At 46.9% G+C, this 19,285-nt stretch overlaps 2 protein-coding genes across 2 annotated transcripts; both read left to right on the top strand.

Annotated features, from left to right (window-relative positions):
- Nucleotides 1–5,871: 5,871 nt before the first annotated feature.
- LOC116154724 (interferon lambda-4) lies at nucleotides 5,872–7,756 on the top strand. Its single transcript, XM_031457494.2, has 5 exons — nucleotides 5,872–6,052; nucleotides 6,449–6,520; nucleotides 6,600–6,743; nucleotides 6,902–6,976; nucleotides 7,122–7,756. The coding sequence occupies exons 1-5, from the start codon at nucleotides 5,885–5,887 to the stop codon at nucleotides 7,218–7,220; spliced, it is 558 nt and encodes a 185-aa protein (XP_031313354.1). The 5' UTR covers nucleotides 5,872–5,884; the 3' UTR covers nucleotides 7,221–7,756.
- Nucleotides 7,757–10,143: 2,387 nt separating this feature from the next.
- On the top strand, nucleotides 10,144–11,592 carry LOC105106776 (interferon lambda-3). The gene is made up of 5 exons (XM_011000550.2): nucleotides 10,144–10,323; nucleotides 10,593–10,670; nucleotides 10,946–11,089; nucleotides 11,197–11,280; nucleotides 11,367–11,592. The coding sequence occupies exons 1-5, from the start codon at nucleotides 10,144–10,146 to the stop codon at nucleotides 11,463–11,465; spliced, it is 585 nt and encodes a 194-aa protein (XP_010998852.1). The 3' UTR covers nucleotides 11,466–11,592.
- The last annotated feature ends 7,693 nt before the right edge of the window (nucleotides 11,593–19,285 follow it).

The raw sequence follows: 19,285 nt of genomic DNA, 5'->3' as shown, positions 1-19,285 counted from the left end.
AGGGTAAGCAGTCTTCCCACCAGTGGAAGGGAGACCTGAAAGATAAAAAACAAGATAAAACAAAATTGGGAGTTTCACTATGTCTTACAGGATCAAACTTTACCTGCAGCCTCACCTTAATTTTGGACTTCTAAGTTTTATAAGTCCATAAGTTCTCCATTGTTCAAGCCAGCTTGAGTTGGACTTTTGGTTTGTTTGTTTTTTATTTTTGCTACCAAAAGTGTCCTGATACACATGATGGGGCTGAAGTGAAACCACGTGTCTTCAAAGACTGAAGAACTGGAAGTAAAATTGATAACGGCAGGAAGAGTGGAATGCAGTGGGATTGGACACAGGAAAGTACCAGATGCAAGTTCTCAATAATCAGTGATTCAACTCTGGGCACTGCAATGCAGGTTATTTGCTTGAGTTAGGTGCAATCACAAATTACATTTAATACAGGCTGCTGTGGTTTGAATGTCCCCTCAAAAATTGTTATGTTGAAATCCTAACCAACAAAGGTGATGGTATTAGGAGGTGGAGGTCTTTAGGAGGTGATTAAGGCATGAGATGGAGCCCTCAAAAATGGGATTAGTCCTCCTAAAAAGAGACCTCACAGAGCTCCCTCGCCCCCTTCCACCATGTGAGGACCAAATGAGAATTTTGTCACCTGGAAGAGAGCTCTTACCTGACCATGCTGGTGCCTTGATCGTGGCTCCAGAACTGTAAGAAATAAATTTCTGTTGTTTTTAAGCTCCCCAGTCTGTGGTATTTTGTTATAAGCAGCCCAACTGGACAAAGACAAATATCATCCTCGCAGAAAAGTTTCTTGAGATCCACTGTTTGAGATGTTTACTCTATTAAAAGAAAACTGCTTCAAGAATTTAGGAGACAATAGCAACAACAAAAAAAGCTCTGGGGAACTTATTTGTGAGCAAAACTTAAAAAACAATCTAGAAACTGGATCCCTCATAAGTGACCTGCAGGAATGTAAAAATTGTACAGCCCCTCCAAAAAACAGTTTGGCAGCTTCTTGTAAAACTAAACATGCAACTGCACATCAACCCAGCAATTGAACTCCTGGGTATTTATTCCAGAGAAATGAAAACTGATGTCCACACAGTCATCTGAACACAAATGTTCATTGCAGCATTATTAGTAATAGCCGAAAAGTAGAAACAGCCCAGAGGTCCTTCAAAGGGTGAACGATTAAGCAAAGTCTGGTATGAAACAGGAATGAACAATTGATACATGCAACAATTTAGATGAACATCTAGGGGCTATCTGAATAAGACGGGTGGATTGTATCCTTCAATTTCCTGGTTGTAATATTGTAATTTTGTAAGATGCGACCACTGGGGGAAGCTGGGTAGAGTGTACAGGATCTCTTTGTATTATTTCTTATAACAGCATGCATGATCATCTCCTCGGTTCCCATGTGCTTCCCAGAGATACCTTACAATGATCTCAGTAAAAATTTCAATTAAACAAACTCCGGAAAAAACGATATGTACAGGAAGCAGGGGACCTATTCAAATGTTTAACCTGGGAAAAAGTGGGTAGGATTAATGAAATCAACAAAGGGCGGTGATGCACCTGGAGGCTGGCAACACGGAGAGCTGTTACCATCCTAGGTGAGATGTGTGGCTGGAGACAGAGGAACCCAGCCACTGTCAGATCTTATCCCTGCCAGGAGGGAACCAGAAGGGAGAATAAATACTCCAACTTTGCTTTCCTTCCTCCCTCAATCTGCTTCCAGCACCTCCTATTGCCTGAAGAGGTTTTTCATAATTCTTTCTCAAAGTTTTATAGCTTTATAATTTATGTTTAAGTCCATGTCACATATTGAGTTAATTTTTATTTTAATGTGAGGTTTAGGTCAAGGTTCATTTTTTTAGCCTATGGGTGTCCAATTACTCCAGCACTATTTGTTGAATAGGCGATTTTTCTCCACTGAATTGCTTTTGCATGTGTGAGTACTTATAAACACAAGGAGTGTCACACCATGTGTATTGTTCAGCAATTTACTTTTTTCACTCTGTAATATGCCTTGAAAGTTTTTCCATGTCAGTGCATATAGATCTACTTCATTCTGTTTAACTGCTGCAAATCTAGCTTAACCTGGGGTTCGTGGACCACCCCATGATAGGATTCAGGAGAGGGTGAACTTACATGAGAAAAAGCTGCATTTCCATCTTCACTAACCTTAACTGAAATTTAGCATTTCTTTCCATGATGAATGTAAGTAACAAACCACAATAGTATTAGCAGAATCTGTGACTTTGTCACTAAAAGGAGTCATAAATATTTCATAACATGTTAGCGATGTGGCACACATCTTGAAATATCATTTACTCTCATTACTACCACAAAAGTATAGTAGTTATTAAACTCATTGCAATATCTTGTTACTTAATACATTAATAAAAAGGCATATGTATTACTTATCACAAAATTGCTTTTATGTTTTGGTAACTGTGTTTCAATATAGTCAGTTTCCTTCATAGTCCTGTGTATTTAATATTATGCATTTAAAAACATATTTCTGAATCATAAGTGATTATAGCAATGTTGCCAGATAAAGGTTAATATACAAAGGTCCATTTCTTTCTTGTATAATAGCAATAAACAATTTGAGTTTGAAATTAAAAAAAAGGACCATTTACATCAGCACCACCCAAAAATGAAATGCTTAAGTACAAATCTAACAAATACTGAACACGATCTATATGAGGAAGACTGATGAAAGAAATAAAAGAACATCTAAAAATGAAAATACTCTATGAACTTGGATAGGAAGACTCAATATTGTCAAGATGTCAGTTCTTCCCAACTTAATCTATAGATTCCTTGCAATCCAATTAAAATCCCAGCAAGTTAATTTGTAAATATTGACAAAGTAAAAGTTTATACAGCGATCCAAAAAGCCCAGAATAGCTTTCACAATATTAAAGGAGAAGAGCAAAGTTGGAGGACTGACACTCTCTGACTTTCAAGACTTACTATAAAGCTACACTAATCAAAACAGTGTGATATTAATGAAAGGATAGACAAATCAATGGAACAGAATAGAAAGCTCAGGAATAGACCCATGCAAATAAAGTCAACTGGTCTTTAAGAAAGGAACAAAGGCAATTCAATGATGAGAAGATAGTCTTTCCAACAAATGGTATTGAAAGAACTTTCACGTAGGGGAAAAAAAAAAAAACCTAGATACAGACCTTACACATTTCACAAAAATTAACTTAAAACGTATCATAGACCTAAACGTGAAGTGCAGAACTATAAAACTCCTAGAATGTAAAATAGGAGAAAATGTAAGGGACCAAGGTGATGACTTATTAAAATCATGAAAGCATCATCCATAAAAGAAGAAAATCAATGAGATGGAAAAATATAAAACTTCAGCCCTATGAAAGATACTGTTAAAAGAATGAAAAATTACTTCCTTTCTCACCCCTAGCCTTGAGAACCATGACTTTAACAAAACACTGAAAAGAACATTCATGTTCACCAATAGGGGATGGTTATTCAATAATCCTGTTAGAATGGAAGCCTTACTAGTGGTATAGGTGGGATGTCTCCCTTTTGCCCCTCCCACTTCTCCACCCACCTCTGGGCCCCAGGAAGCTGGCCTTTGGCTTCTGTTGGGTGCAGCCAATGGGGAGCCTAGGAGTAGGGCCAGAGAGAAGAGAAGGAGAGTGTTAGAGTATTTACTCCCCAGGCTTCCTTCATTCAGGGCAACCACTACCTCTCTGTGTCCTCCACCTGTGTACCTGACCCCTCCCTTCCAGGTCAAGTAACCACTCCCTTCCCTCCCTTTTGTTCAGGCCTACAGATGATAGACCCTCATGCATGTGGGTCCCAAGGCCTTGCACTACTCCTCATCTGTTTCCTTCACTATCCAATCCGTTTGTAAATACTCCTGGTATTAAACCCACCTCAAGTTACCCTAAACTGACTGGGCCATCTGTTTCCTGCAGGGACCTTCACTGATACAATATAACTAAAGATGTGGGGGAATGCAAACAAGAGATAATGGTAAAGAGAAAGAAAAATACCATATGAGATCGCTCATATGTGGAATCTAAAAAACAAAAACAAAAACAAAAACAAAAAAAACAAAGCATAAATACAAAACAGAAATAGACTCACAGACATAGAATACAAACTTGTGGTTGCCAAGGGGGCGGAGGGTGGGAAAGGATAGATGGGATTTCAAAATTGTAGAATAGATAAACAAGATTATACTGTATAGCACAGGGAAATATACACAAGATCTTATGGTAGCTCACAGAGAAAAAAATGTGACAATGAATATATATATGTTCATGTATAACTGAAAAATTGTGCTCTACACTGGACTTTGACACAACATTGTAAAATGATTATAAATCAATAAAAAATGTTAAAAAAGAAAAAGAAAAAAAAAGAGATAATGGTAAGACACGAAAAGCAAGCTGCTAAACTTTATACAGCCTGGTTTCAATTTGAGAGAAATTGTTCATCGAAAGAGAGAGAGAGAGAGAGAAAAAAAAAAAAAAGAGGAATAGTAACTGATGACTAAAAAGATTACGTCCAGGAAGTGGGATTCAAGACTTTAACTCTCCAAGTTGTATGTTTTTGTATTGACTGTATCTTTATAATGAATGTGTTACTTTGATAATCAGAAAACATATGCACAAATAAATATGTTTAACATTTCTACACATGGGAAAAATTGTTCCAGAGCTGGGGTGAGGGGAGAGAGGTGGGTGGTGAAGTTATGGGTGGGTTTTTTCCTCCCTTATATTATGTCTATATTTTTCAAGCTTTAACCAATGATCCTGCATTGCTAATTTTATCAAGATAAGTGGTAGATTTCATTTTTCATTCAAAACAAAGAGACTGCTTGAGACAGAGACAGACAGAAAGACCCTGGCCTGAATGCTTGCTAGAAAAAGAAAGATGGAATTAGACATGGACAGAGACAAAACCAGGAACTGAGCAACAGAGAGAAAAGGGAGGCATAAAGAGAGGGATGAAAGAGAAATGGAATGAAACACAGACAGACAGTGAAGAGAGAGAAGGAGGCATTGAATTAGATATATAGGGGGAGTTAATGGGTTAGACCAAGCTTTGAGGCTGGACTGAGTATATATTCAAATCCTGCCTCTGCCAGTTACTTTGTATCTTGGAAAAGTTCCTTCCCTTTACTGTGGCTCAGTTTTCCCACCCATGAATTGGAGGTAGAAAAATTCTGGCAGTGTTATTTTTTGAGCATTAAATGAGACATGTGCATATCAATTACTTAGAACAAGGCCTAGTAACAGTAACACTGTATAAGGGCTGGTTATTATTATACAACAGAGATAAGGAAACCGAGGGTGACGAAAAGAAAGCAAGAGGATACAGAAAGGGACAGAAACAATAACTGGTGGCAGAAGAGTTTGGGTAGAGTCATTGCTGGCACTGTCCCACGAGCGGGTAAAGTCCTCACACCATGCCTGCAACTCTCCAGGCCGATCAATGGCCAGCAATGACGTTGGGAAACAACCTGCATGGGGAAGCCCGGCTGCTCATCATTCTCAGCCCCTCACTTAAGAGCCACCATGGAGGGTGCAGGTACCACTGTCCCAGGTGGACAACAATCTGGACACCACCCGGGACACCACCCAGGGGACACTGGAAGGCAGGCCCTGCTGCAGCAAGTGGCACCGAAGACACATGGTAGGTGAGGAGTGAGGGGAGAGAGGCTGAAGGTAGGAGTAGGTGTCCGGGCCCATCCTGTCTCTCCCCCTGAGAGGGCTCAGTGCCCGCCCTCTGAGCGTCAATCCCTCTGCGAGTCTGACCAGAGGCAGGGGCTTGGACTTGGGGGCTTTCTCCTTGGGCTCCCTGACGTCTGTCGCCTCTTGCAGGAGCAGAGATGGGGCCGAGTGGCGCAGCCGCGGTGGCCATGGGGCTGTGGGTCTTGGTGACAGCGGGCGTGGCGGTGGACCCCGGTGTGGAGGCTCCCGGGCGCTGCCTCCTCTCCCAATACCGCTCCCTGGATCCCCGGGCACTGGAGGCAGCCAAGGCCCTGAGGAACCGCTATGTGAGTGATGCCCACACGCCTCTGTCCCCCGGACCCTGGGCCCCCGGGTCCCGAGACGACAACCTTTGTCCCGAGGGGCCCTCTTGTCCTAGCGTCCAGCAGGCGCATCCTGGATCTCGGGGTCCAGAATTCAGATCACATCTTTCCAGCCGCCCTGGTGGTCAGCTCATACCGGGCCTTAGTGGCTGTCACAGAGGGGCGCCCCCTTCAGGTGGACTCGGCTCCACGTCCCGGCGCAGGATCCGCACCTGGAGCGCAGGTGCATTTCAGGCCTGCCTCGCGCCTTCAGAGAGCTCTCTGGTCAGGACACGATGAGCACAACCTTGAGGGCCAGTTCCGATCCACGTGCAGGAATCCGCGAGGATCCCCAGCATCATCCCGGCCCTTGTCCCGCAGGAGGAAGAGACGCTGAGCTGGAGGCCGCGCAACTGCTCGTTCCACCCGAGGAGGAACCCTCCGCCGCCGTCGGTGAGGCCCGCGGCCGGCAGGGGCTTGGGGACTTGGGCCCCGAGCGCGGCCCCATCTAACTGCCGCTCGGTCCCCGCAGTCCTGCGCCCGACTCCGCCTGGTGGCCCGCGGCCTCGCCGACGCCCAGGCCGTGCTGAGCAGCCTGCCGAGCCCGGAGCTGTTCCCCGGCGTCGGCCCGACCCTGGAGCTGCTGACGGCCGCGGGGCGGGACGTGGCGGCCTGCGTGAGTGCCGGTCCCGCCCTGGCCCCGCACCCCTCCCAGCTCGCTCGGTGTCCCCTAATCCGGGCTTGGGTCTGCGGCTGGGAGGGTGAGGGGCGGAGCCACCTGGGAGGGAGGCTCCGTTCTTCGCCGTCTTCAAGTTACGTGCGGTTCCCCTCCAGCTCCAGCTGGTCCGGCCAGGCTCCTGGAGGAAGTCCCCGCGGCCGCCCAGGAGGCGTCACAAAACTCGCAGAGCTGTGAGTGGAGCGGGCGGTCAAGCGGTTAGACCGCAGGGAGGACGGTGTGAGGCTGAGACGGGCCGGGCGCGCGCCTTGGAGCGGTGACGGAGTGCAGGGGGGGGGCCCTGACTCAGCCCGGCTCTGCCTCCTTCCCGGGTTCCAGGAGTCGCCTCGGTGTCATGAAGCCAGAGTCATCTTCAACTTCCTGCGCCTGCTCGCGTGGGACCTGCGGCTGGTGGCAAACTCGGGACCTTGTCTGTGATCCCGCCGCGGCCCCGCCTGGGACCCGAAGCTGCGAGGTCGCCTGGCTGCGGGCGCCGCCCTCCTCCGCTGCCCCATTGGACCCGGCGGGTCTCTCAGCCTCCACCCGCCTGCGCTGGTGCCAGAGGCGCCCTTTTCCCAGGGCCAGAACCAGTTCCCCCTGGAAGCCGCTCTATTTCCGTGGGAAGTGTCGCCCTAAGATCTTCCAGGGCCCCGGGCTGGCAGGAAAAGACTGGATTCCGTGTCGACCTTGGTCGTTGACCACCACGTACCATGGACCAGTTTCTACTTCTGTGGTTACAGAAACCTCCCTGTCCCTTGACAGGTTCCAACGCCTGCTTTGAACCTTCAGTGCCCGCTTTGACATTCCATGAATATGGGACTGTTGGATCTCTCTGCTGGGGAGACCTCATTCCATGAGGGACTGGGCAAGAGTCCTTCTGTTAAGTAGTTTTTTGAATTCCGTTACTTTTGTGTGTTTTGTATTTATGAAGTTCCTATGTATATTTGCTCTTTTGTCTTCTTGGGTTAATTTATCGCCAGTTATTAAATATTATTGCATTTGCATTGGTTGTTTCTCTGTGATCATTTTGAGGGTGACTGTACAGCACAAAATGCTGAGAGGGAAATCAGGTGACCTGAGTTTCAGTTCTGCCCCTGACACTTAATTGTGTACCCAGCCTCCGTTTAGTCTTCTATGCCATGATATTATTACACGTCCCTTGCCATGAGTAATACACATTGAAATAGTGCTCGTGAAGCTTCCAGCTGAAGTCACAGAATGATCTTAATAAATGGTCTCCATGAAATAATCACACACATAAAAGTGCAAACAATTGTACTTTTTACATTCATCGAGATCTGGGCAGGATGGGTAATCTTTGTGGCCAACTGCAAAGCCTGTTTCCCAAGATCACACAGCTAGTGAGGAGCCCCCAAGTCTTCAGCTCTCGATCACATGTTCCTAACCACTCCCTGAGCTTTCTTTCTAAGAAAGACATTATGATGTCTAGGGATTTTGAGATAATAAGTTAATTTTCAAAATTCATTCTTGTTTCATTGTCTCCTCCCCTGAGGTAAGGCCTCCTCCAAGTGACAGAAACTGACCAGAACACCAGGAGTGACTTGCACATCCCTGCTATTGATTTTAAAACATTTTTGCGTATCAGACCTCAAAGATATTCCCCAACATGGATTTCAGTCTACCCTCTCCCTGGAATTAAAATGAGGGAAAGAGAGGGTGGGAGTAACAGTCAAAAAGGACTCAGCAACTTCTGTCCAAGAAATCCATCACTTCCAGGTCCAGGAGGTCTCGCTACAGTCAGGCTGGAGGGTGCAGTGGTTATTGCCTGATGCCAGGCAAAACTCAGTTAAAATCCTGCCCTCACTAGTTATTTGCTGTGTGACCTTGAACAAGTCTCTTAACCTCTCTGAGTCTCTAAACTTCCATCTGTATTTGACATGTAGGCAAAGCACAGTAAGTCCTTGGTGCTATTGTGGGTATTTAACCACGTTGTGGCCAAGCCTCTGTGACAGGGTGAGACATACACCAAAAGTGGGGGTGGCGGTGGTGTCTGTTTTCCTTTTGCACTGACTGTTCCCTTTTCGCAGAATGCTCCCCCTCGGATCTTCACAGAGCTCCCTCCCTCACTTCCTTTAGGTCTTTCCCTAAATGTCATTTCTCAGACACCTCATTTAATGCAAACTTCCTCCCGCACTCTGCTCTCATCCCTGTTTCATTTTTTCATTTTCTGTTATCTGACGTTCTCTGACACAATACACACCACAAGCCTAACTCCCCGACCTCCACTGTGTGTTCCTCCTCTCTAGTAAAAAGCTCCATGAAGGATTGTGGTATGTCTTTTTCTTTTTTCAGTGCTCTTGCCCTGGCACCTTGAACAGGGTCTGACCCAAAGTGGTGGCTGAATAAATATTTGGTGAACGAATGAAGGTGTTTGTCACAAACCAAGCTGGTTCCCTTGAAGGCTTGGTCGGCCCGCAATTCCAGAGCAGAGCCTCCTGTTCCTGGGTCCTTCTATGCCTGGACAATTAGAGATGTTAGTGCGGGCTCCCCTCCTCCCCCATTCCATCTTTGTCTGTACCAGGTTGCAAAAGGTGGGGAGGAGCTGGTCTTCTCTCTTAATGGGTGTGTTTTGCCTTCTGACTCTCTCTCCCCACCCCCAGCAGCACCCCCAGATCTTCTCCCATCACCTAAACAGCCTCCCACTTGGAAGGTCCAGGTTCTTCCCGGCAACTCCTTCTAGGCGTGCTCTTTCCCTCCACTCCCTGCACTGGGGCATCCTGCAGAAAGGAATCCCTCTGTCCCCTCCCCACTCCAGTCCTAGATCTAGCCTGGCCACTGCACAAGGCACCCCCATGTGGGGCTGCAGCTGCCCCAGCCTGGATTTTGTCTTCAGAACGCACTTTCTTGGAGGTGAGCCCTAATGGATGTCAGTTTCTCTTTCACTCAGCTGCTCACCTGGCTCCCAGGCCCCGCCCTGCTCTGGGCTTTCCTGCCTGGGCCTCCCTGGTGGCCGGTGTCACCCTCTAGCTGTGTTTTCACTTTTCCTACATCAGCTGGGATTGCCCAGCTGCACAGGCTAAAAGCGGCACCATGGAGCTCAGGCAGGAATTAGACCTCAGACGGAGCTGGAAGTTCAGACACTCGGACAGAGCAGCGGGCTGAGGTCCAGAAGAGAAGACTGGGGTCAGAGACGTCAAACAAGACTGAGAGATCTCAGGCGACAGCCTCGGAGTGGACACTTGATCCCCCACCTGCTGACAGAGACCAGAGACCAGAGACCAGGAATGAAGCTGGGTGAGCTCCGACATCATTGCCCGGGACCTGAGCCCCACAAAACGCCCTCCCCTCAGTCCCCAGTGACCTACGTCCCCTCACGTTCCTCTCCTTCCACAACACAGGCATGACCTCGGGCTGCCTGCTGGGGCTGTTGCTGATGACCGCAGCGCTGACCAGGACAGGAGCAGTTCCTGTCCCCTCACCCCTCAGGGCCCTCCCGGGCACAAGGGGCTGCCACCTGGCCCAGTTCAAGTCTCTGTCCCCACAAGAGCTGCAGGCCTTCAAGAGAGCCAAGGACGCCTTTGTGAGTGTCCCCCAGCCCCGCCTGCTGTGGGCTCCCCTCCACCCCCGCGCTGTGGGTGCCCGGGCTTCCTCTGCTCAAGGGGGACCTGCTCTCCCTTCACCGGCCCCTCGCCCTCCCCGCAGAGGGCTGAGCCCTGTCCTCCTGTGGTGGTCGTGCCTCTGCCGTCCTTTGGACCTTCACCTCCCCTCCTCCTGAGGTCGGCCTCCCTCCAGTCTCACCGGGGTCTCCCCTCGGTCGTGCTGTGGGCTGACCTTGCTCTTGCTCCCTAGGAAGAGTCACTCTTGCAGAAGGACTGGAACTGCAGCTCGCGCATCTTCCCCAGGACCCGGGACCTGAGGCAGCTGCAGGTGAGTCCGGAGAGTCAGGCCCACCTGCCCTCACCTGGCCCAGATCACCTGGCTCTGCAGGCGGCCCCTCCCCTCCTCCTCCTCCCGCCTCCTCCTCTCTCCGCCCTGCCCACCTGTCCCCGACCCCTTCCCCTCCGCTGACCACATCGGCTGTGCCTCTCCCCTGACCCTGACCTTCCCCTTCAACTGTCCCTGCCTGTGTCCTCCCCACCTGCCCCTCCTCCCTTGTCCTCTCTCACATGCAGCTCTCCCCTGCCCCTGTCTCCCCGCCTCAGGTGTGGGAGCGTCCCGTGGCCTTGAAGGCTGAGGTGGCCCTGACCCTGGCCGTCCTGGGGACCATGGCTAACTCATCCCTGGGCAGCACCCTGGACCAGCCCCTGCACACCCTGGGCCACATCCACTCCCAGCTCCAGGCTTGTGTGAGTGCTCGGGCCACCCGCAGCGTGTCTGGGCTCTGACCTCCTGAATGTCCCTCTCTGTCCCAGGCCCTTCCTCACCCCCTCACACCCCCCTCCTCTGCCCACAGGTCCCAGCTCAGCCCACAGCAGGCCCCAGGCCCCGGGACCGCCTCCACCACTGGCTGCACCGGCTCCAGGAGGCCCCGAAGAAGGTGAGTGACCGCGGTGGGGAAACTGATGTCTGGGAGCAGCTGGGCGCCCAGGCACGGGGACCACTGAGCCATTTCCCCTCCCACAGGAGTCCCAGGACTGCCTCGAGGCCTCTGTCATGTTCAACCTCTTCCGCCTCCTCACCCGGGACCTGAAATGTGTCGCCAGCGGACACCTGTGTGTCTGAGCCTGAGATCTACCTGCAACCTGTTCCAGCATCTTACATGTTATTTGTGTATTGATGCATCAGAACCATTTTCTTAATTTATTGCCTGCAAGTCACTATTTTTGTATTTATGTGTATGAATTCTCAAACTCAGACCCAATAAAATGTTTATTTTTCTACCTTTTGTAAAAATTTTGCAAATAAACAATGAGGAAAAGATGCTCTTTGTGGTCTGCGACTGCGTGTGTGAGGATTGGTCTACTTTTGCTGCCCTAACAAATTGTCCCAAACTGAGCATCTCAACACAAGTTGAATTCCTTCTCTCACGTTTCCACAGGGCAGTGATCGGGTGAGCTCGCCTGGTTCCCCTGCTGTGGGTCTCACAATGCTGAGTCATACTGTGGCCAACTGGGTTGTTTTGGAGGCTTTGTAAACCCATCTAAGTTTTTGGCCGAATTCTGCTCCTTGCGGTTGTCAGGCGCCTTGTCCCATTTCCTTGCTGGCTGTGAAGACCTGTCCTTAGCTCTTGGCTACCTCTTTCTGGTCCCAGTAAGTGGACCTTCTACCTCAGAGCCCGCGATGGTGGGTCAAGTCCTCTTCATGCCTGGAATCCCTCCCACGTCTTCTTCTGTCACATTTCTGCCCTCAGCTTGAGAAAGTTCTGTACTTTTAAGAACTCATGTGTTCAGATTGGGCCTTCTCAAGCAACCCAGGTTAATGCCTCTATTTTAAAGTCAATAAACCTTAATTACAACAGCACTGTCCCTTTGGTGTGTACAAGATATTTATAACTTCTAGGGATGGTGTGGGTATCTTTGTTGGGTTATTATTCAGCCAAGCACAGTACGTGTGTGATGGTGTCACTAGAGTGCATTCTGTTACAAGTAAAGTAATAGTAAGTAAAAATGCCTTAATAATGAGAACATTTATTATTGTACAGAAGTCTTGAGGAGGGAGAGTATAGCTCAGTGGTAGAGTGGGTGCCTAGCATGCATGAGGTCCTGGGTTCAATCTCCCATCACTCTATTAAAATAAACAAGCAAACAAACAAATCTGATTACCTCCCCCCACAAGAAAGTAAAAAATAAGAATTCTGAAACAGCGGGGTCTATTTTAGCTGAACTGTCCAGTAGGGTCCCCAGATCACACGTAGCTATTTTGCAGGTGAAATGTAACTAGTGGGAGCCAAGCTGTGCTCTAAGTATAAAATATCCTCCAGAATTTAATGCCTTTTAATTTTTCTTATTTTATTTTTTCAGATGGTGCCTGCCAAGTTTCTCCACTGTGCAGTTTCTAGTTTTCTCTTTGTAATAAACAAGGATGTGGAGAGTCTTTGCAACCATGTTAATTCCTGTGACTTCTCAAACTCTGACCCAGTCTTTTTAGCATCTATTGATGGCTTTGCCTTCCTGGAACATTATGACAGCCACCCCGTAGTGAGCCTCTACCTTCATCCATCTTTCTACATTCCTTAGCAGACATTCTACTCTTAAGAGGAGGTTTCCTCCCCTCCCTCATGTGTACTTACCAATGGATTTATATCAATATGGACTCATGAATTCTTTTTTTTTCAATGGATTGTAATTCTTTACTATCATTTACTGTGATGCTCAGTTTGTCCCAGATGAGGCCAGTGAGAACCCTTTCCAGAGAGCTCATGTCCTTTTGATGTATTTCCCTCATTTTTGGGTACTTCTTCACCTTCTGGAATCAGATTTCCAGGCTCATTTTGTAATTTTCCTGTCCCTTCTCTGTAACCAGCTATTTCTCCATAGAGCTGTGATTCTTTTTAGTGGAGAACAGTATTTAGAAACCAAGATTTGGGTGCTAGGTGGGCTGATTGCTGCAAGGATCTCATTGCCTCTACCCTCTCAGTAGACAGAGCTTGAGAATAGATGTTTGTATGTATAGAATTTTTATTTTCTGTAAAAAAGTAAAATTGCATTAATAATTTGTATATTGATTGTAAGTCAAAATGATATTTGGATCTATTATGTAAAATAAAGCTTAGAGATACTGGGAGTTTGTTTCCAGACCACCATAATAACTGGAGTATCAACAAATTGAGTCACACAATTTTTTGGTTTCTCAGTGCATGTCTAAGTTACGTTAACACTCTACCACAGTCTATTAAGTGTGAAATAGCATTATATTTTAAAAAGTACATAACTTAATTAAAAAATAGGTTATTATTAAAAATAAAAATAAATCAATTATTGTTTTTTTTTCCCCTTAAGGGAGGCACTGGGGATGGAACCCAGGACGTCGTGCATGCCAAGCATGCACTCTCCCACTGAGCTATACACCCAGCCCCCCAAAATAGGTTATTGTTAAAAAATACTAACCATCATCAGAGCCTTCAGCAAGTCATTATCTTTTTGCTGGTAGACAGTTTGAAATATTGCAAGAATCACCAGATTATGACCCAGAGACATAAAGTGAGTGATTGCCGTTGAAAAAATGACACTGGTGAGACCTACTCAAGACAGGGTTGACACAACCCTTCAATTTGCATAATAAGTGATATCTGTGATGTGCACTAAGGCACAATAAAATGAAGTGTGCTTGTATTTAAAATTAATTTCGTATATTTTTAAAACTTTTAAAAGGTGGCTACCAGAAATGTAAAAACTATATATGTGGTTCACATAATATTTATATTGAATAGTGCTGGTTTAGACAGCGTGATGTCATAGAGAATCTAGGCTCTTTCCCTCTGGCTGCTCCTCCATTCTCAATGTATCAGTATTCTCTCCTTGTAAGAGCGTAAGATGGCTGCTTCAGCTCCAGCCATCACACAATCACACAATTTTCAACAAAGCAGGAGTGGCAGAGACTCCAGCTAGTTGTCTCTGTACCTATTCTAAACATGCATCTTGGCCATCCTAAGTAACTGTGGGCTGCTTCTGAACCTCCTTTCTGGTGGGAATGGAAATACTGCATTCGCCTGATCGAGGGCTGCATCTCACATATCAAGGCTGTGTTAATCCTCTCTGGAAGACATACCCTGTCCAGCAGAGCAGCTGCAATTTAGGCTATTACTTGGTTAAGTTCACACATCTACCATCATCTACCAGGATCCAGATGGTTTTTGAAAGGGTCAGATGGGTGAATTAAATGAGAATATGATACAAACAACCACTCTGGCATCCTTCATGTCTTTGTGAATGGCACTAATCTCTGCCATCACCCCTGGGATGTGATGATTTAAAAAAAAATTATGATGGCCAGGATGGGAAGGGGCCAGTTCATGGGCCAGAGCTGAGTCAGGACTCCATTCATTATCTGCCTCCATAATGTTGTCCCCCTCCCCCCACTCCCCCACTGCCTCTAACCGAAGGGCGAGAATGGCTCTCTGTGTCCTCAGCATCAACATTAATTCAGATCCTGTGTCCAACAGTTACCAAAGGTCCGAGTTTTCTCCTTTTGCCAGTGTGCTGTTACCAAGGAAATTGCCACTGGCACCAGTCTGCCCATTAAATGTTCTACAACAGGCTCTCTGAGGAGAAAAGCTCTAATTTGTAGCATTTGAAAATTTCTGTGGTGCTAACACAACCACCATGGCTGATATCAAGCTGCCAACATGATGTCACTGAGCACGGAGTTTGGAAGAGATGCGTAGCAGAACATTACATAGTATTTCTATATAGATGTAATACACAATGTTTTACTTTCATGGGGCTGTCATAACAAAGTACTTCACCTGAGTGATGTGGAACAACAGAAATTGATTGTCTCACAGTTCTGAAGGCTAGAAGTCCAAAGTCAAGGTGTCAGCAGGGCCCTGCAGGTTTTCCTCTGAAACCTGTAGGGGAGAATCTTTCCTTGCCTCTCCCAGTTTCCCGTGTTTGCCAGGGGTCCTTGGTATTTCATGAATGCATCACTCCAGCCTCTCCCTCACTTGTCACTCCACTGGCTTCTCCTTCTGTGTCTCTCCCGCTGTGGGTCTTCTCTCTATAAGGACCCCAGTGATACTGGATTAGGGCCGCCTTAATGACCTCATCTTAAGTAATTCCATCTGCAATGATCCTGTTTCCAAATAAGGTCACATCTTCAGTCCTGGGGGTTAGGACTTCACGAAATCTTTTTGGGTGGATACAACTCAACTCAGAAATAATCTCCAGAGCATAGATAATAGTAAAAAGGGGTAAAACGATCAGGAAGTGATTGATGAGTATTTGACTTTTGCTTTAATATAATTTTTAATTGTAAGTTTATATAATTTTAAATTGTAATGGCTTTATTTAACAGTCAACTTACAAAATTCCTGCAAATTGAACACTCAGTTAAGGCAAGTCGGTGCAAGCCAGCTCCAGCTCGCCCTGGGTCACTGGGAAAGGATGTGGGAAATCGCTAATAACACACTGGCAGCGGCATTACAGCTCCGTCCTCATAGGGACCTGGCCTCCCCTGAAGTCTGGGATTTGAAAATTGACTCTGATCTGGAAACCGGGTAAGGGACCATGATTTTCTATGAGAGTGTCTGCCCTTAGCCTCCAGAGCATTCACCCTCAATTTCTTTTGATTACGTAAATGAAGACATGTTCTTCTTGACTGCTATATATCTTGCCTCTTGGAGACTTGTGTTTTACTAACCATTTCCATCGCTCTGTGGGCGTCGGGTCCACTGGCTGCTGATCCAGCCTTGCCCCTCATTGCAATGACTGTGTCCAGCTTGCTTCTGAAGTTTGTGTCACCACCTTGCTTCTATGATTTAGGGATCTTACCACCACCATCGTTATCAGGGAGACCAGTTTGTAAAAACTTACCCCGCCCCAACCAGCCCAGGCCCATGGAGGGAGCCACCTCTGACTTCCCTGAAGATGCTGGTTCACTCTTGCTGGGACACTAGGGATGCACCTCTTTCATCCCGGAAAACAATGTCATTCATGCAGCACCTGCCATGGACCATGCAGCCTGTACGTGACTGTGGCCCTCTGAGTGTGTGTGGATGGCCATGGGGAGAGGGAAGAGAAGGAGAGGGAAAGAATATGAAAGAAAGAATGAATGAGGAGTGAAAGGCTCATTAAGGATGTTTTCAGCTATAAGCAATGGAATATTTCATTGTAAGTGACTTAAACACCACAAGCAATCATTACACCAAGTAATAAGATATCCAAAGGAGGCTTTGGCTGGATCAAATCAGTGGGACAATGGCTCTATCATGGACCTAGGGTCTGTATCTGTGAAGATTCTTAGGGATGTGGGTCAAACTTGTGTTTGTGGTTAATTCACTCAACCCTCCCGTGGTTCTAAACCTGGGATGACTATTGTCAGGGTAGAGATTGGCTGGGAGAGATTTGTCACCAAAAAGTCATTAAGTTCTACTGTGGGCATTGTTCTATGTAGACAATTATATCATCTGCATATAATTTTATTTCTTCTCTTCTGATCTCTGTAACCTCTAAAAATCATAATACAATAAAATAAAAAGAAAGGAAATGTTCCTTACAAGCCTCAACACTAGAAGAGGTAACTAGCTTTTGTGTGTATTGTCTCCACTTCACACAAGAGGACACGGAAGGTCACGGAGGTTGAGCGAGTTCCCGGGTTCGCGAAGCACGTAAGTGGCAGAGTGGGGATTTGAACCCGGGCCCCAGCACGCCCCAGCCCGCGACAGGAATCTCTGTGCTTTGGCGCCACCTTGCGAGTGCGCCCAGCCTCCCCCGATCCGGCGGGCGCACGCGAAACCTTCCGCGCCCCGGGGTGAGTAGGCTTTCCACTGCCCACCTGCCGGGGCTCTCGAGCCCAAGCTGCTGCAGCCCTCGGGAATTTCGGACTTTGCTTCTGCCACAAGCTTCCTTCCGAAATGTCATTTGGATTTTTCTTCCAGCTTCAACCATCCCGTGTTCCCCGACCTCTTCCCGGCCCCCAGGGCCTGGCTCACTTCTGAATTCCCGCCACGCCCTCCTGGTGGCAGGTTGCCAGTTTGGAGCTGTCTTCTTGCTGCATCTGTCTCAGCTGGGTGTGTCACCCTTACTCAATGGCCCCCAGCAGCCTGACATCACCTGGGAGCTGGCTGGAAATGGCGGACCCGAAATCCTACTCCAGACCTGCTGAACTGGGATCTGCATCTTAACAGGACCCTCCCCGCCCCACCTCACCCTCAAGTAATTTGCAGCCCAGTGAAGGTTGGGTAGCTCTGGCCTAGACCACAAAGGGGTCGTGGGACCCAGGGAGCCTTACAGATAGGCACCTCACCTGGGGCAGGTGTAGCTAAGAAAATGGTCTTCAGCCACGTCTTGAAGTTAGATGATGACTGACTTTTTGTCTGTTTTGGGGAAGATTCAAGTTCATTTCCAGCATTTGGGTACCAGGCACTGTCTTACGCCGCTGCATCTGGGATCCCCAGAGATACTCCGTTTTCTATTGCTAATGGAATTTTGTTTAATAATTTGTTTGGAAATCTATGTAAAATAAACTTTATAGGAGCTGAGCAAATTGAGGTATCAATATAGAAATTCTAGATGTAATAAACAACCAGTGACATATGAAGTGTTAGGAGACCAAAGCCCTAACCCAGTGGTTCTCAAACTCCAGCATCAAGTTACCAAGAGAACGTTTAAAACTCAAGACTGTTGAGGAGGGGCAGGCAGAGGTTGGAAGGGTAGAGCTCAGTGGTAGAGCGCATGAACGTGGTCCTGGGTTCAATCCCCAGTACCTCCATTAAAAAAAAAAACAAAACCTAATTACTCCCCTCAAAAAAACATTAAAAAAAAAGGATTATATAGAAATGATCCCAGTCAGTGACCTATTCTTACAGAAGTGTAATGCATTCCCATGATCTAGTGTGAACTTAAGTGCTGATGTGATTTTCCTGTATTTATGCAGCAGATTTAGTATTTTCTTTTTTAAAAAATTTTTGAAAATGGAGGTACTGGAGATTGAACCCAGGACCTTGTGCATGCTAAGCTTGTGCTCTACCCCTGAGCTATACCCTTCCACCAGACTTAGCATTTTCATTTAACTTATGTGTCACCTATCATGTTATTTATGTTTTGGTTCCACCCTTATTGAGACAAAAACTTCCAGTGACAATTTCACATGTATACCAATCTCCTTTTTTATGGTCTAATGAAAAATGTCAAATCAAGGTGTGACATCTAAAAAGAGGGTTTTTTTCCTATTATATGAATCAAAATATATTGGTGGATTTTTTTTTATAAGCCTGCTATTCTTCCCACTGTAGTCCTAGAGTCCTTTATAACTCTTTTCACATTGTGTTCGAATTGTTGGTTTACCTTCTGACTTTCTCAAAGGTTCATGGGTTCCTCAAGGACATTCTTCCATTTGAAGAAAAAAAAAGTGTAATAAGGAGATGTTTATTTTTCTACTATTTGTCCAGTTTGTCTTATTAACAGTGAGGAAATTGTTTCTGGATGAAGATGCCTGGTGAGTGCTCATGTGGGCATGTTAGATGTGGGCATGGGGGTTTGTGATTTGAAATTTCATGGAGTGTAGGGGGGTAGTGGTTGAGGGGTGGGAGCTTGTTGGTGGCTGTGGGTGTGTGATTCTACAGGGAGTGGGGCATTGTCTGGGACTGTGTTTCTCTGGGACATAAGCATGTGTCTACATTCAATATGTGTAGCCCTCTAGGATCCACCAGTGAGAATCAGTGATCATCAGTGGCTGACTGCGTGAAGGAGTGTCCCTACCCCCCTGCCCATGTGTCTGTCCCAGGGTTGGGGATGCAGTGCCCATGTCCTGGGTCTCCATGGGTTCTCTCTGACGCTGGCTGTGTGCTCTGGCCCCATGGGTCCTGTGTTCCTGTCCATGGTCTGCCTCTCTGTCGAGGTCTCCTCACTATCCCATGTCGCTCTCCATGTCAGAAACTCATGGCC

The sequence above is a fragment of the Camelus dromedarius genome, chromosome 9 (genome assembly GCF_036321535.1).
Source record: "Camelus dromedarius isolate mCamDro1 chromosome 9, mCamDro1.pat, whole genome shotgun sequence".
Taxonomy (NCBI): domain Eukaryota; kingdom Metazoa; phylum Chordata; class Mammalia; order Artiodactyla; family Camelidae; genus Camelus; species Camelus dromedarius.
This window is presented reverse-complemented; position numbering and strand designations above follow the sequence as displayed.

What these genes read in the sequence shown, in the direction of transcription:
- LOC116154724 (XM_031457494.2), top strand. Translation starts at nt 5,885, where the DNA reads ATGGGGCCGAGTGGCGCAGCCGCGGTGGCCATGGGGCTGTGGGTCTTG. An exon ending in AGGCCCTGAGGAACCGCTAT is followed by an intron (nt 6,053 to 6,448) that starts GTGAGTGATGCC and finishes CTTGTCCCGCAG; the next exon opens with GAGGAAGAGACGCTGAGCTG. An exon ending in GGAACCCTCCGCCGCCGTCG is followed by an intron (nt 6,521 to 6,599) that starts GTGAGGCCCGCG and finishes CGGTCCCCGCAG; the next exon opens with TCCTGCGCCCGACTCCGCCT.
- LOC105106776 (XM_011000550.2), top strand. Translation starts at nt 10,144, where the DNA reads ATGACCTCGGGCTGCCTGCTGGGGCTGTTGCTGATGACCGCAGCGCTG. An exon ending in ACTCCCAGCTCCAGGCTTGT is followed by an intron (nt 11,090 to 11,196) that starts GTGAGTGCTCGG and finishes CTCTGCCCACAG; the next exon opens with GTCCCAGCTCAGCCCACAGC. An exon ending in TCCAGGAGGCCCCGAAGAAG is followed by an intron (nt 11,281 to 11,366) that starts GTGAGTGACCGC and finishes CCCCTCCCACAG; the next exon opens with GAGTCCCAGGACTGCCTCGA.